Genomic DNA, 15,071 nt, shown 5'->3' with positions numbered 1-15,071 from the left:
TTTTGTCTTTTGATAAAGGACATTCCGTTTTGAATCTTCTTTCTTGAATCTTTCTTTGAGTTCGGTAATTTTGTTATTTTACTTTTTACATTAAGTTTTTAGTTTGATCATTTCTATGTATCTGAACTAAGTAAGAATAAAATCATGTACAACTTACGAAATTTCTATTTTTTGTATATGTTTTGAGGACTTGATCTGTCGACCTATGCTTGTATGCAGTAACATGAAATAAAAATCCGCTGCTCAAGTGGAATACGGGTTTATTGAGAGTAATGTTTATCAATAATACTTCAGACTGTGATGATGTGTATCATTTAAAAGTATTCATATATTTTTTAAAATAATATCAAGTATCTAGCAAAATGATTCCACATTGGAAAAGAACAGCTGTGATACATGTGATATTGAGATTCAAATATTTTTGATGATGATGAATATCTGTTTACATGTTTTACGTCTTACGGTGACAAGAGGTTCCTTCTTACTTTCATCGCGGCCTTTTTACAAATAGCGATAGCAATTGTTGGAGTGAAAGTTACGGAAAATGTGCATCAAAATATGAAAAGAGCAATGCAAAAAAGTAATGTGGTCATAAAATTCATAAAATTTTCAGAGAAAACAAAACAACATACAACATATTTTCATAGGTTCACAAAAAGACTGTTGATGAACATTTAAATGTTGAGCAGTTAACCTAATTTATTTACAATTTGCAACCATCACACTTTCGGATTTGATATACCAATTTCGTTTTTTCTACATGTTTTAAAAGATTAAATTAATTCATATTAAAAAAGTAACATCTAAACTACATTAAACACTCTGTGCGTTTTATTAAAACGCCGATTTCATCGGAAACGATTTGAATCAAGTGTATTGATACATCAAACAATCGTACTCAAACTATGGAAACTACTCTCTCATGTAAAATTGACCTTGGTCTATGTCACTTCTATTTGTCCTAATTTATGACGAATTATGTATACATATATTAATAGATGATCATATAATATAAAAAAAAGAAGATGTGGTATGATTGCTTTGAGACAACTCTCAACAAGACACCAAATGACACAGATATTAACAACTATAGGTCACCGTACAGTCTTCAACAATGAGCAAAACCCATACCGCATAGTCAGCTAGAAAAGGCCCCGAAATAACAAATGTAAAACAATTCAAACGAGAAAACTAACGACCTAATTTATGTACAAAATAATGAGCGCAAAACAAATATGATACACAGAAACAAACGACAACCACTGAATTACAGGCTCCTAACTTGGGATAGGCACATACAGAATGTGGCGGGGTTAAACATGTTAGTGTGCGCCCCCCCCCCCCCCCTAACCAGGAACAGTATTGTAACAGTACAACATAAGGACACACTATAAAAATCAGTTGAAAAAGGCTTAACTCATCAGATTGAAAAAAATGAAATACATCTAACAAAAACACAGAGTGGACGTGGCATGGTACTTATACAACCCCACAACAAAAAGACAAAGTACAGATCTGAGAATACTCTCAGTTACTGACAGCTAGTTCAAAGCCAGTAAAAACTATTAAAAAAATCATGCATCTAAGACTATATTGTAGTTGACTTTTTTAAACACGAGAAATTCAACGGATATCTCAAGATACTTATGTCTATTTAAAGTGGTTTCTGAATGCTCGAACCGATTTTCATGTTTGCTTCCAAAGAGAACATTTGCACCACACTGAAAACCTAAATTAGTCAATTTGACCAATTTAATTGGTCATTTTGACTGTCCTCTAGATGACAATGCACTTTAATCATTTTGACTATGCTCTTAGTCGTTTGACTAGATGGTCAGTCACATTTGACTGAGTAGGGTGGTAATTATGACTATGTTAGGAAGTCAAAATGACTATATGTTATACTCGTTATGACGAATTGGATTGTTCAATTGACTATGCACATTTGTCAGTTTGACAATTGAATTCAGTCCATATGACTAATTGAAATGTTCGAAAGTGACCATGTTGGTTAGTCAACATGATTACTGTGAATAGTCACGACTGTTAGACTGTTATTTTAATTTGTGTTGTGTTTTTTGTTCTACCATTTTACTTTGTGTGTGTTTCTATCCGTTCTGTACTTTTGTGTTTCATTTCTTCTGTTATTCTACTTTATGTTGTTTCTCTTCCATAGGATTGAAAAATGCATCTGGAATATAATATCAAAAAAATACCACAGCAGCAATACTAACAATGACAACAGTATAGGACCACAAAGTGCTCAATGTTCAAAACCTTCCTATATCTTCAGTTTCCATGAGTTACCATTACTCAGTGACATATATCAAAAGTCTAAAAATCAAATAAAGAAAATGTATTTATTATAAACTCATTGTTACATACATTATGATATCCCAACTTTAATATATATTTTATACATTTTCAGTATGTCAGAATTCGAAGTGTTTATTTAAGATATTTTGTCGGTATCAACTCTGCATGTGTCTGTGTAATATTCTCTCTGGTCAAAAATCTCTCAGCTGTGCTCATACAAATAGCAATGTCTTCATTTGCTGAAAAATATAATTATATCATTTTAGAAGCTAAAATATAACAATAAACAAGTATATCAGTCATGTTAAAAGTTAAAAGAAAAAAAACAAATTTTAAAATCTTTGATCTAGTGATGTAGTCACTCATCTTTTACAATTATTTTGTAATGTAAGCACCGGGATCTTGACAGCCACCCATCCTATATCACAACATTGTAATGTAAGCACCGGGATCTTGACAGCCACCCATCTTATACCACAACATTGTAATGTAAGCACCGGGATCTTGACAGCCACCCATCTTATACCACAACATTGTAATGTAAGCACCGGGATCTTGACAGCCACCCATCTTATACCACAACAGTGTGATGTAAGCACCAGGATCTTGACAGCCACCCATCTTATAACACAACATTGTAATGTAAGCACCAGGATCTTGACAGACACCCATCCTTTATAACAGCATTGTAATGTAAGCACCAGGATCTTGACAGCCACCCATCTTATAACACAACATTGTATTGTAAGCACCAGGATCTTGACAGCCACCCATCCTATATCACAGCATTGTAATGTAAGCACCAGGATCTTGACAGCCACCCTGAGGATTTTTTTTTTAATTTATTGTTGTGAATATCGATTGCAGTGTTTATTTTTAACAGTTTTTGGTCAGAAGAAAAAAAGATATCGCTAAATACTCTTTTCAATCGACAATACGTTGAATGTGTATCAAAATTGATATCCCGTATACATATCTCCCCCTTTTTTATTGTCATTACGTCAACATGTGCCGATATTACATTCATTACACTTCTCTTTCTTAAATTTAATTTTTGTAAGTTAGAATTAAAACATATATACATGATACTTACGTTAAACAATTGGTTTAATTGACAAAATAACAGTTTCGTGCCTCCTGGTTTGTTTACATCTACACGATCTAGGGAACAAAGGGAACGCGAAAGAGTGCGCGTGAAAACCGATACACTACACCACGTGGTGCTGTGACCACTTACATAGTCAAATTGACCGCGCAGGTAGTCACGATGACTAGATAAGTAGTCATATATGCTGTTGACTACCTTTCGGCTAATATTTGACTAACTGAATAGTCATAGTGACTAATTTAAATTTTCAGTGCAGCTTTGTGCTAAGTTTCAACTTTCGTGGTTGTTTATTACAATGTGTTACAGAACGATTTGTGTTATTAAATAGTTTTTACATTTTTACCACAGGAACAAAAGTTATCAACATGACATGTCGAATTTGTTCATTTTTTTTACTTCTATCAACGATAGGTATGTATAATAACCAAGTGCATGTCTTCATTTGTTTTTTCTTTCAGAAATTTAATGTTTTAACAATTGTTTTAAACGAATTTCACTGTAAACTAATACGAAGAAAGGGAGATGTTGTATGATTGCCAATGAGACAACTATCACCAAAGTTCAAATGAAGTAGATGTAAGCAATTATAAGCAACCGTAAGGCCTCCAACCATGAGAAAAACCCATACCGTATAGTCGTTATAAAAGGCCCCGACATGACAACTATGAAACAATTCAATCAAGAAAACTACAAGAACTAACGACCCAATTTATAGCAAAACAATTTACGAAAAACAAATATAACAGACATGAACCAACGACAACCACTAAACTACAGGATCCTGACTTGGGGCAGACACATAAAGAAATAAGCTTACTTATTTATAAATGTCTTGTTTGAAGCATTCTTTTCTATATATTTTATGACAATATCTACTCTTCAGTCAATTTAAATTGTCCGTTTATAAACTTGGAAATTTCAAAGAAATAAGGTTTTAACTCTCTCTGGCAAAGTTCACCTTAGACGGATTTGGCTATTAGTTTTATGTCCGTTTTTTTTTTGTAATATAGCTCTACAACTAATATTGTTCTTATACATCCTTGTTTTTCAAAGATTCGGCTTTGAATGTTCTTGATGAAGGTAAATCCAGAAAAACTCTTCTGATGCATGAACTTTTTAGCTCACCTGACCTGAAAGGTCAAGTGAGCTTTTCTCATCACTTTGCGTCCGTCGTCCGTCGTCCTGCGTCCGTCGTCCGTCGTCCGTCGTCCGTAAACTTTTACAAAAATCTTCTCCTCTGAAACTACTGGGCCAAATTTGACCAAACTTGGCCACAATCATCATTGGGGTATCTAGTTTAAAAAATGTGTCCGATGACCCCGCCAACCTACCAAGATGGCCGCCATGGCTAAAAATAGAACATAGGGGTAAAATGTAGATTTTGGCTTATATCTCTGAAACCAAAGCATTAAGAGCAAATCTGACGGGATAAAATTGTTTATCAGATCAAGATCTATCTGCCCTGAAATTTTCAGATGAATCGGACAACCCGTTGTTGGGTTGCTGCCCCTGAATTGGTAATTTTAAGGAAATTTTGCCGTTTTTGGTTATTATCTTGAATATTATTATAGATAGAGATACACTGTAAACAGCAATAATGTTCAGCAAAGTATGATCTACAAATAAGTCAACTTGACCAAAATGGTCAGTTGACCCCTTAAGGAGTTATTGCTCTTTATAGTCAATTTTTAACCATTTTTCGTAAATTTTTGTAATCTTTTACAAAAATCTTCTCCTCTGAAACTACTAAGACAAATTTAACCAAAATTGTCCACAATCATCATTAGGGTATCTTGTTTAAAAAATGTGTCCGATGACCCTGCCCGCAAACCAAGATGGCCGACATGGCAAAAAAATAATACATAGGGTAAAATGCAGTTTTTGGCTCATATCTCTGAAACCAAAGCATTTAGAGCAAATCTGATGGTATAAAATTGTTCATTAGGTCAAGATCTATCTGCCCTGAAATTTTCAGACCAATCAGGCAACATGTTGTTGGGTTGCTGCCCCTGAATTGGTAATTTTAAGAAAATTTTGCAGCTTTTGGTTATTATCTTGAATATTATTATAGATAGAGATAAACTGTAAACAGCAATAATGTACAGCAAAGTTAGATCTACAAATAAGTCAACATGACCAAAATTGTCAATTGACCCCTTAAGGAGTTATTGCCCTTTATAGTCAATTTTTTACAATTTTCATAAATATTGTAAATTTTTGTAAATTTTTACAAAATATTTTCCACTGTAACTACTGGGCCAAGTTCATTATAGATAGAGATAATAGTAAGGAGCAAGAATGTTCAGTAAAGTAAGATCTACAAACACATCACCATCACCAAAACACAATTTTGTCATGAATCCATCTGTGTCCATTGTTTAATATGCACATAGACCAAGGTGAGCGACACAGGCTCTTTAGAGCCTCTAGTTTAAGTGTAGTTTTTATTTTTTATTAATCTATTTTGTATGTGTTTACAGGGGCACATCGTTTGTCATGCCAATTTGCAGACTATTCCGTTAGTTTAAGTTGTAACATTAGTGCAAGTATCAAGACAGTGTCTTTGATTGATAATCATGGAAATGATGTTGCAAGGTGTGCATTAAAGGGAAGTTCTGGCAATTGTTCTTCGAAAGATTTCGTAAAGTCAGTCATTAGAAACAATGTAGTGATATTTCATGTACACAGAAACCGGACGACTGACTTAAATGGGAACTGGTTTTGTTCACAGGAAAACATTATGTACAGGCCAGAAATCTTATCATCAAAAGGTAAGTCTGTCATAACTTAATTAAAAAAAGAACTGTTAAGTCAACATTGTTTATTCTAAGCACATATTAATGCATTGAATAAACGAAGATGTGCATTAAACGTCAATACGACAAATGTCCTACGATGGAAATACCTTAAGGCATATAGAGACTACACAGTTTTCAAAGAAAGTTTTTTAAAGGTACCAATACAAATGTCAAGGTCTTAACAACAAGAGTGAATAAAAGTTGCGAATACCTTAAAAGTATATTATCAAATAAAAAACATAAAGATGTTACATAATTAATACTAAGGGAAAGAACATGCATATTTCATTGTGTTATATTTTTTATATATCAACCCTCCCCCTTTGACATCCCGAACCGTGAACTGTTAATAAATACTTACAATCAAATCAGTACAAAATCAGTACATAAAAATCACTGAACTTTAAGATAACACTACAAAAAAAGTGCAATGGATGACAAAACCTCAAGCAAAAAATATACACCATGTGCACTATTACATATTGATACGCATCAAATTGTGCAAAATGCTCACTCCGTTAATTTGGTAAATAGAAACACTATCCGCTACTAAGACTGGAACTAAAGTTCAATGCAAAAGGTGATTATTATGTCAAATATAAATGAGGAGAGATTTGTATGAAAATAAAAAGAGTGGTATGACTGTCAATGAGCTCAAATTGTACTTCTATACGATAACACGTGTCTCCTACAAAAGTAGACGTCTACAGTTCAACACATGTTCACCAACAAAAGAAACGTGTTGCTGTAGTAAATTAATCTCCAAGCTACCCCATGTTTAGAAAATTTGTGAAAAAGACAATTAAAGACCTGCAGTCAACTCTTTAAATATTTAAGGAGAAAACAGTAAGGTTAGCTGATAAGGGTGTTCTACCGGGTTTACTCCGATTGTGACTTATGACACACATCTAATGACGATGACTTTCAATTAATCAAGTCGACAATTTAACTGAGAAACCACTTTTACAAAATCAAAACAAATTAACCGTTTTCGATAGATTTGCGTGATAAACATATGTACTTTTCTACAAAACATTATCGTTATTCTTGTTTTTCAGCAGATAAAACTGCCTCTACGATCGTTAATCTGGTTGGTAAAATCGTTCAAGAAGACGATACTCAAAGGCTGTTGTTGACTTGTTCTTCATGCAGAACACCTAATGAAAATCATGCGGAGTTTCTAATAAACGACAATTCAGTGGACAGTATAACTTATAACAATGCCACAGGAAAATGTACCTATTCGTATGGGGAGTGTTCTAGACGTGAATGCAACTGCAGTTCCTCTGGAAATGAGTTTTCACGCTTTTTTGTTTTGAAAAAACAGTTGAACACTAAAACATATTTTTCATGTGACATAAGATTTCATATTAAAGACGAAGAACAATTAGTAGTATTCTCTAAGGTGTCAACTTTGTCTTTTAATGGAACAGGTAATACAATATTTAATATTTGAAATTCTTTTGCGTACCAAATCTTACATTTGCAGCTTATTATTTTCTTTTCTTTTCTTTGCTTGTCTTATTTTTTTGCTATGTCTATGGTGTATTTTTAGAGAATAACTAGTACAATCATTTTAGACGAATATCACATAGTAGTCTGGCAATCCAATTTATATATTGGATCATTATTATATTTGTTAATCAATTGGACCAAATGTTACCTTTTTTTATATGCTGTATTTATATTAAGTTTGAATTCGAATGATGGTTCATTTAGCCAAAAGCTGAAATATCATTAGTGGCCATTTAGAGCTTTATTAATATACCCTCTCTCCGTCCGTACGTTCGTCCGTTCATCACTTGGTGATAATTAAAGTGCCTCTTGACCAAGTCCGTGACATTATTACTCAATGTCAAGGACATAAGATATAGGTCAAATTTGGTATTGATATTTACTGCTCAAAATGTATGCCCTGATGACCTCAAGATCAGGTACCTTGCGAATCAATCATACACATTTCCATCTCCCTGATGACTGCTAGAAGTCACTTGCAGTTATATTATATTTAGTGTCAAATATTTGAATCGTACCAAAACTTAGAACGATAACGTATATAACAGATAATCGATTTGGTAGGTTTTGTTGGTACTGTTGGTGAAAGGGAACAACTGAATACGAAAAACGTGCTTGTCACTCTCTGAGCGCTGGCCAATCAATGCAATACAAATGTTTGCATTACGATTGGACGTGACTGTATTAAACAGCCAAATCGACACCCTTCCCGACGTAGGTCTTCCTACAAAACTGGAACAGTTCAAGGAACTATAACTCTATACCCTTGTGATCTTTTCTTTTTTCATACATTTTCATACAATGGTGATTGTCACTTTTCCTTAATAATCAGCAGCGTCGCCAATTCTCATTTTCAACACGGTCTTCTTTTTTGTTTGTTATTTAACTAGTTCTGAATAGTTCAAATATAAAAGCAAACTTTATACAATGTTAAAATAACTAGAGATTTAGTATTTGGAATAACTGATATAAGTGTTTAATCGAATCAACAACCATTTGAAGACACTTACGTATACCTACAAACCCAAAACTAAGAGGTACGTATAAAACTGAGAAGATTTGGTATAATTGCCAATTAGACAACTCTTCACCAGAAACCAAATGACATAGAAGATAACAACTATAGGTCACAGTACAAGTTTCAACAATGAGCAAAACACATATACGAAATAGTCAGCTATAAAAGGCCCCGAAATGACAAATGTTAAACAATTCAAACGAGAAAACTAATGGCCTGATTTATGTACAAAACTATGAATGAAAAACAAATATAATATATAGCAACAAACAACAACCACTGAATTACAGGCTCCTGACTTTGAGCAGGCACATACAGAATGTGGCGGGGTTAAACTAGTTTGTTGGCGGCAAACCTTCCCCTAACTGGACATTGGTGTAATACGGTGGCTTTTATGTTGTTTACACACATACACACGGAATAAAGTAAAAAAAAAGATGATATGAGCAAATTTTCTATTAAGATCAATATTACATCAAAGCTGATTGATTGTGTACCAAATTATTAGAATGAAAATAACGCAATGAGTTTTCTGTCGTTGGCATCCAGGTCGACAGATGAAAAGTCATTCACTACATCTTCCATGTTGATACACTGACATCTCATTTTCACGTAATAGGCGCAGTATAGTGTACATGTTTCCGAAAAGTCGGGTTGAATTTGACATCGAGAAAAACGGAACTGGGGTCCGTTAACGATGAGAACATTTCTAAAATGTTGCTGGTATGTCTCTGGTGCTCCTCCTAGGGAATCAAAAAACTCGGGCGGTCCCGATATAGGAAAATAAAAGGCCACCCAATGAGTTCCCTCCTGGTTACAGTTGTCCGTGTTGACCACGTAGGTTTAGGTCTGTCACTCACATAGGCTGGTAAGTCGTCTGCACAGCAAACGGTGGCCGACGTTCCTCTCAAAATTCCCTCTAGTGCCTCGCCAGACATTGGTAGGCGAATCGATTTCATTCGACAATTATGGTTCTCTAAACCCCGATAGTGTGCAAAGACCAGTCCGCAATCTCGATAAGCTATTAGATCATTTCTGTCATCCTTTATATCTGACGCTGTACTTTCAGTGTCGGAACTATCGTCGCCGTCCATTTCTTCAAGGTGTCGACTCCATTGCCCGTCTGCAATACATCAGTTCGCATTCTTGACGATTCTGAACTATCGTGGCCCTTCATTTCTTCAGAGATGTCGACTCTATTGCCCGTCTGCAAGACATCAGTTCGAAGTCTTGACGATTCTGCTGTTCCGGGTTTCAGATACAAAAATTCTTGCGCCTCTTTCAGGGGAAGGCCCTGCTGCTGATGCTGCTGCTGCGACTGCTGCTGCTGCTGCTTAGGCTGCTGCTGCGACTGCTGCTGCTGCTTAGGCTGATGCTGCTGCCACCCAGAAAATTCGTATACCTCTTCCGGAGGAAGGAACTGCTGCTGCTGCTGCTGCAGCTGCTGCGTATGTTTGTTTTTCATAGGTCTTCGAAGATCATGTGGCCAAGCATACACGCTTCGACATAAGTTGCACTGAAACATGTTCACCTTTTCTGCATGTGAATACAATCTCCTCTTATAGGTTTCTTGCGAAAATGCAGCAAGAAAAACAGGTGGTCATCCTTCGAGCGACATACTTTGAGATTAGTATCTCTCAAGACGAATTCGATTCGGTGCAATTCGTTTCCGGTGACTTTGAGGTAAATCGGTTTTTCCTATACGATATCCGCGATATCTTAGTTCAAAACCCCTGCCGATTGAAGTATCGACAGAGACATTTCCCGGGCGTACGTGTCGATCACATAGTCCGAGCAAAAGGAGACCGATCTCGTTGGTATTGGAAATTTTGGAACGAACGATAACTCTAGCAGTGCACATTCCCATTCTCCGTCTAATGTGTAGCTTTTATGAAGTTGAATCGTGAATGCGCCACCGTTGTTATTTTCAAAAAAGGAAAGAGGATCCTCGCTCGATACGTACAGGTAAATTCATCCATCGTTTAGTAACAAGCGTTGCTTCAGGCATTCTTATAGACGCTAAAAAAGGTGATCAGTTTCAAGCAGTGATTTTTTGTCGATCCATTTTCTTTATTGAGAATTTTTATTTTATTTTTTTTTTTGAATTTTTAATTTAATTTTGATTTTTTTTTTCGATTTTTGAATGTTTGAATTTTTGTGATTTAATTTTAAATTTTAATTTTTGAATTTTGAATTTAAATTTAAATTTTTTTAATTTTTTTATTTTATTTTCTAAATTCAAAAATTTTTAAATTTTTGAATTTTCCAAATAGGGAGACATACTCTTGTTTAATGAACGTACCTATAATGTCGACACGTCCTGAAGTGGCGCGCGTGCATTCGGTATGACTCATCGTATTGGCATGGTTCTACGTGAGTCATACTGTTATATTCAAATATGGTGAACATGCATCCGTCGTGATTCGTCTTCCTTACTTCCGGTGACGTCATTAGGGCCATATATAATATTTGGGGCAGGTCATGCTTTTTGTGGGGGGGGGGGGGCAAAACTGAACCGACAATACTACTCAATACACTAAATCCATTGATGTTGGATGTGTACTGATTGATATTTTAGTCTACAATACATGATTTTTTTATTATTATTAGTTATTGGCTTTGAACTACCTGTCAGTAACTGCGAGTACTCTCAGATCTGTAATTGTTGTATTTTTAGTTGTTAGGAATGAGGGATGGATAAATACCCTGCCACGTCCAGTCTGTGTTTTTGTTTGATGTTTTTTCTGCTTTGTGTCGATCTGATGTGTTAAGCATTTTTTAACTGATTTTTATAGTTTGTTCTTATGATGTGCTGTTATACCACTGTCCAAGGTTAGGGAGAGGGTTGACCGCTCACAAACATGCTTCACACCGCCACATTCTTTATGTGCGTGTCCCAAGTCAGATGTCTGTAGTTCAGTAGTTGTCCTTGGTTCATGCTGTCATAATTATTTTTCGAAAATTGTTTTGTTATAAAACAAGCCGTTAGTTTGAATTGTATCATATTTTTCTTGTTGGAGCCTTGTATAAAAGACTATATGGTATGGGTTTTTCTCATTGTTGAAGGCCGTACGGTTGCCTTTAATTGCTTACATCCACTTTATGTGAACTTTGGTGGATAGTTGTCTCATTGGCAATCATACCACATCTCCTTAATTTCATAACTTGATAAGTTAACAGACATAGACGAAAAACTGTGATATCCTGTTATAAAGCAAATAGTGAAATCAAAACATGTTTTGCTCAATGTTTCTTTACTTTATATTTCATAGATTTTACAGACAGAGGTACCCGGACAGTTATCATCAAATTAACTGATATCAACAACCGACCAAAAGACAAAGACAGTAATACAGGTAATTATTGAAAACGCATTAAATTTGCTTAAATTTTTCAGCTCCATTTTTTTATTTAGATTACTGATTGTTATGCGTTACTTGTCATAAAAGATACAGGCTTATAGAGAAAGCACGCCATTGAGAGAACAATGCCGTTAACTATGGACGTTTCTCCAAATTGTGTATGGGAACATACACGTTTATACCTATCCTGAATTTAAGTTCTGGATGCTAGCTTCAAATATGATTTTTTTGTAATTTAAAGCTTTTAGCTATAGCTCAAGAACTAATCATGGGCGTCAACGTGCAGATTGGACAAACTATATTTTACGACATATTTTTTTTTTATTTATTAAATAACATTTAATTTCAGTTTCTTCACTTTTCATTCTATGGGTGTATTATGATATTATTACGTGATTATTTCTATATTGGTCTTGTTATTGGTCCGAGGCTTGCTGTATTGACCTGAGGCGAAGCCGAAGGCCAATACAGGTGGACGAGGACCAATAACAAGGCCAATACAGAAATAATGACGTAATGAAATCTTTATTAATTAACTACAGTATTTACCTGTTGTTTTTTTTTTGTGTTTTATTTCCTTTCACAACAATTCAGCATGTTTTATTTTGAAATTAAACTATCCACATCTAAGTTACTCAGTTTCCTTCAATAAGCTGCAATTTCAAATGATCTGGTGCTGTTTGGAAGTGTCTTTTATATTTTATGATGATTTGTTAACCCTTTTCAGTCACTATAAAGTGTTAAAATACATATTTAGACGCAACACATAAATACTAATTGGAAAGGTACTGTCATTGCATGAGAGATTCAGAATCAAAAGGGTTTAATAAAACTAGGAGTTGAATATGATTGCCAATGAGACAACTATCCATAGACCATGACAAAAGGCAAAAAACAAAGACTTTAAGTTAAACAATAGATTACAGGTCATTCTTCAACAATTCATAGGCCTGATTCGGGCTGAAAAATATATGATACCTAACAAAAACATGAGAAGCGAAAGTAAACAGTATATCGAAATGCGCCCATTAAACTGATAAAATCATGTTTGAAATAGTTATTAGGTCGACAAGAAATGAGCTTTGTGATAATCTACAGACTCGTTGCCCAAACTTGAAGTAGTGCGATTGTCTGCTAACAAAATGCTTTTTTAAATGAATGTGACCGTCTTCAGCCTGAAATATATGTCACTCTGAACGTTTCGGCATGTTTATGGTGTGTAAATAAAACAGCGTCTTCCAAACGACAGTTTACATTGACTCCCTGATATCTCGGCCCATATAAACAAACTTGGACTATAACAAACTCGGCTTATAACACAATAGACCTCAATAAATCGGCCTCACAAAATCGGACTATAGCAAACTCGGACTATAACAAACTCGGACTACTACAAGAATATAAGTATGATAATGGATGTTATTTTTTTTATTTGAAATTAATTAGCAGTACTTTATTTTAAATTAATTATGAGTCAAAATAATTGAATGATTTATTTTTGAACACTTTACAAGCAAGAAATGTAAGTTACGTTAACTAGATATAAAAAGAAAAGTAAGACTAATTTCAGTTGACAATGAAAAGTAACCACTTATTTGGCTTTTCTTTTCTTTTCTCTTATTTTTATATCCTTTTTATTATATGCTTGACTCATTTAGTTGAACTGGGAATATGACATATATCATACTGCCACGTGTATTGGTGACACCTTTTTAATCACCTTAATTTTTAAACTAATAACTGGCACGTGTACTGTTGACTACCTGTAATTACATGAAATAGTAATTAACCAAACACCTAGTGACTTCACAGTACATAGAATCAAATTAGTAGCAAATAGTAATAAATGTGAAAACTTGGCAACTTGTATTAATACACTGTTACATGATCTTGGTATGAATGATTATTGGGACAATTAATGGGTACTTTGTTTGGATAGTTCATTTTACAATTAACCAAACAACGGTTATAAAAGCTAAGCAAGAGCTACATTTTATGCTTGAAACATTACCAAAGTGTAGAATATATAAATATATTGTGTCAAATGTAGATCTATATATAATTACAATTTTATTTACGAAAATGTATTCCTCTATATATAAATGCCTCTTAAATGGATAACAAAAATTTGTCTGTCCTCACACAATTTATGTATTGAAACTGGATGTTTTTATGGAATTAGTAGATAAAATAGAATGTGTGTATTATGTGTGATCTAAATGTAATAGAGGATGAATTTCATTTTATTTTACAATGTCAAAATTATACTGATATACGTAAGAAGTTTATCAAGAAATATTAATGGTCTAGATCGTCAACTTATAAGTTAGTACAATTACGTATACTTTCTGTTGAAAACATCATTTATATGTTAGTTATACGTTTCAAGCCATTCACTGCCAATCTAATTTCTCTTTGCTTGTATACCAATTATGAACACTTAAGATTAAACACAGTACAAACATACACACAAGCCAATCATTTAAACACCATTTACCAATAAATAAAACATACTATCAAGATAAAAGTACAAACGAGAAATACATAACAACATTCCAAATAGAAGTTTTTTATACTCATTTTAAAGTATTAAATTCAAACATATTTTTCAATTAAACTGTACTTGTTATAAACACATATTTTATCTTAAGTTTATTTAAATTCATTTCTATATTTTTTTTCAAAAATATTTATCATTATCTAATAAATTCGTACATAAAGTTGTTATAAATTATGTAAAATTATGTAAAAAAGTAGAAAAAAAACCAGTAACATCACAATCTACAAATCATAGGCCGATTTTGTTACCTTTATTTCTTTATATAAATAATGGTAGACCGTGTTTGTTATAGGCCGAGTTTATGATAGTCCGAGAGTATCTGTTACGCTCCGCATGCTATGTGTGATAGAGAAATGCATCATGAATTTAATTTAAAAGACAAATTAAATAAGTT

The 15,071-nt window shown here is 33.8% G+C and overlaps 1 protein-coding gene across 3 annotated transcripts in view; it reads left to right on the top strand.

Moving 5' to 3' along the window:
• The window catches only part of LOC127706387 (uncharacterized), a 50,077-nt gene that overhangs the window by 15,024 nt on the left and 19,982 nt on the right, over positions 1–15,071 (top strand). For 2 of the 3 annotated variants that reach the window (XM_052210970.1, XM_052210968.1), the window contains exons 3-6: positions 3,773–3,835; positions 5,905–6,195; positions 7,281–7,655; positions 12,028–12,111. In XM_052210970.1, coding sequence (XP_052066930.1) covers positions 3,773–3,835; positions 5,905–6,195; positions 7,281–7,655; positions 12,028–12,111 — 813 coding nt within the window. The remainder of the gene's footprint in view (positions 1–3,772; positions 3,836–5,904; positions 6,196–7,280; positions 7,656–12,027; positions 12,112–15,071) is intronic. The other variant, XM_052210969.1, reaches the window with a different exon arrangement.

Source organism: Mytilus californianus, unplaced genomic scaffold (genome assembly GCF_021869535.1).
Source record: "Mytilus californianus isolate M0D057914Y unplaced genomic scaffold, xbMytCali1.0.p SCAF_6, whole genome shotgun sequence".
Classification (NCBI taxonomy): Eukaryota; Metazoa; Mollusca; class Bivalvia; order Mytilida; family Mytilidae; genus Mytilus; species Mytilus californianus.
This window is presented reverse-complemented; position numbering and strand designations above follow the sequence as displayed.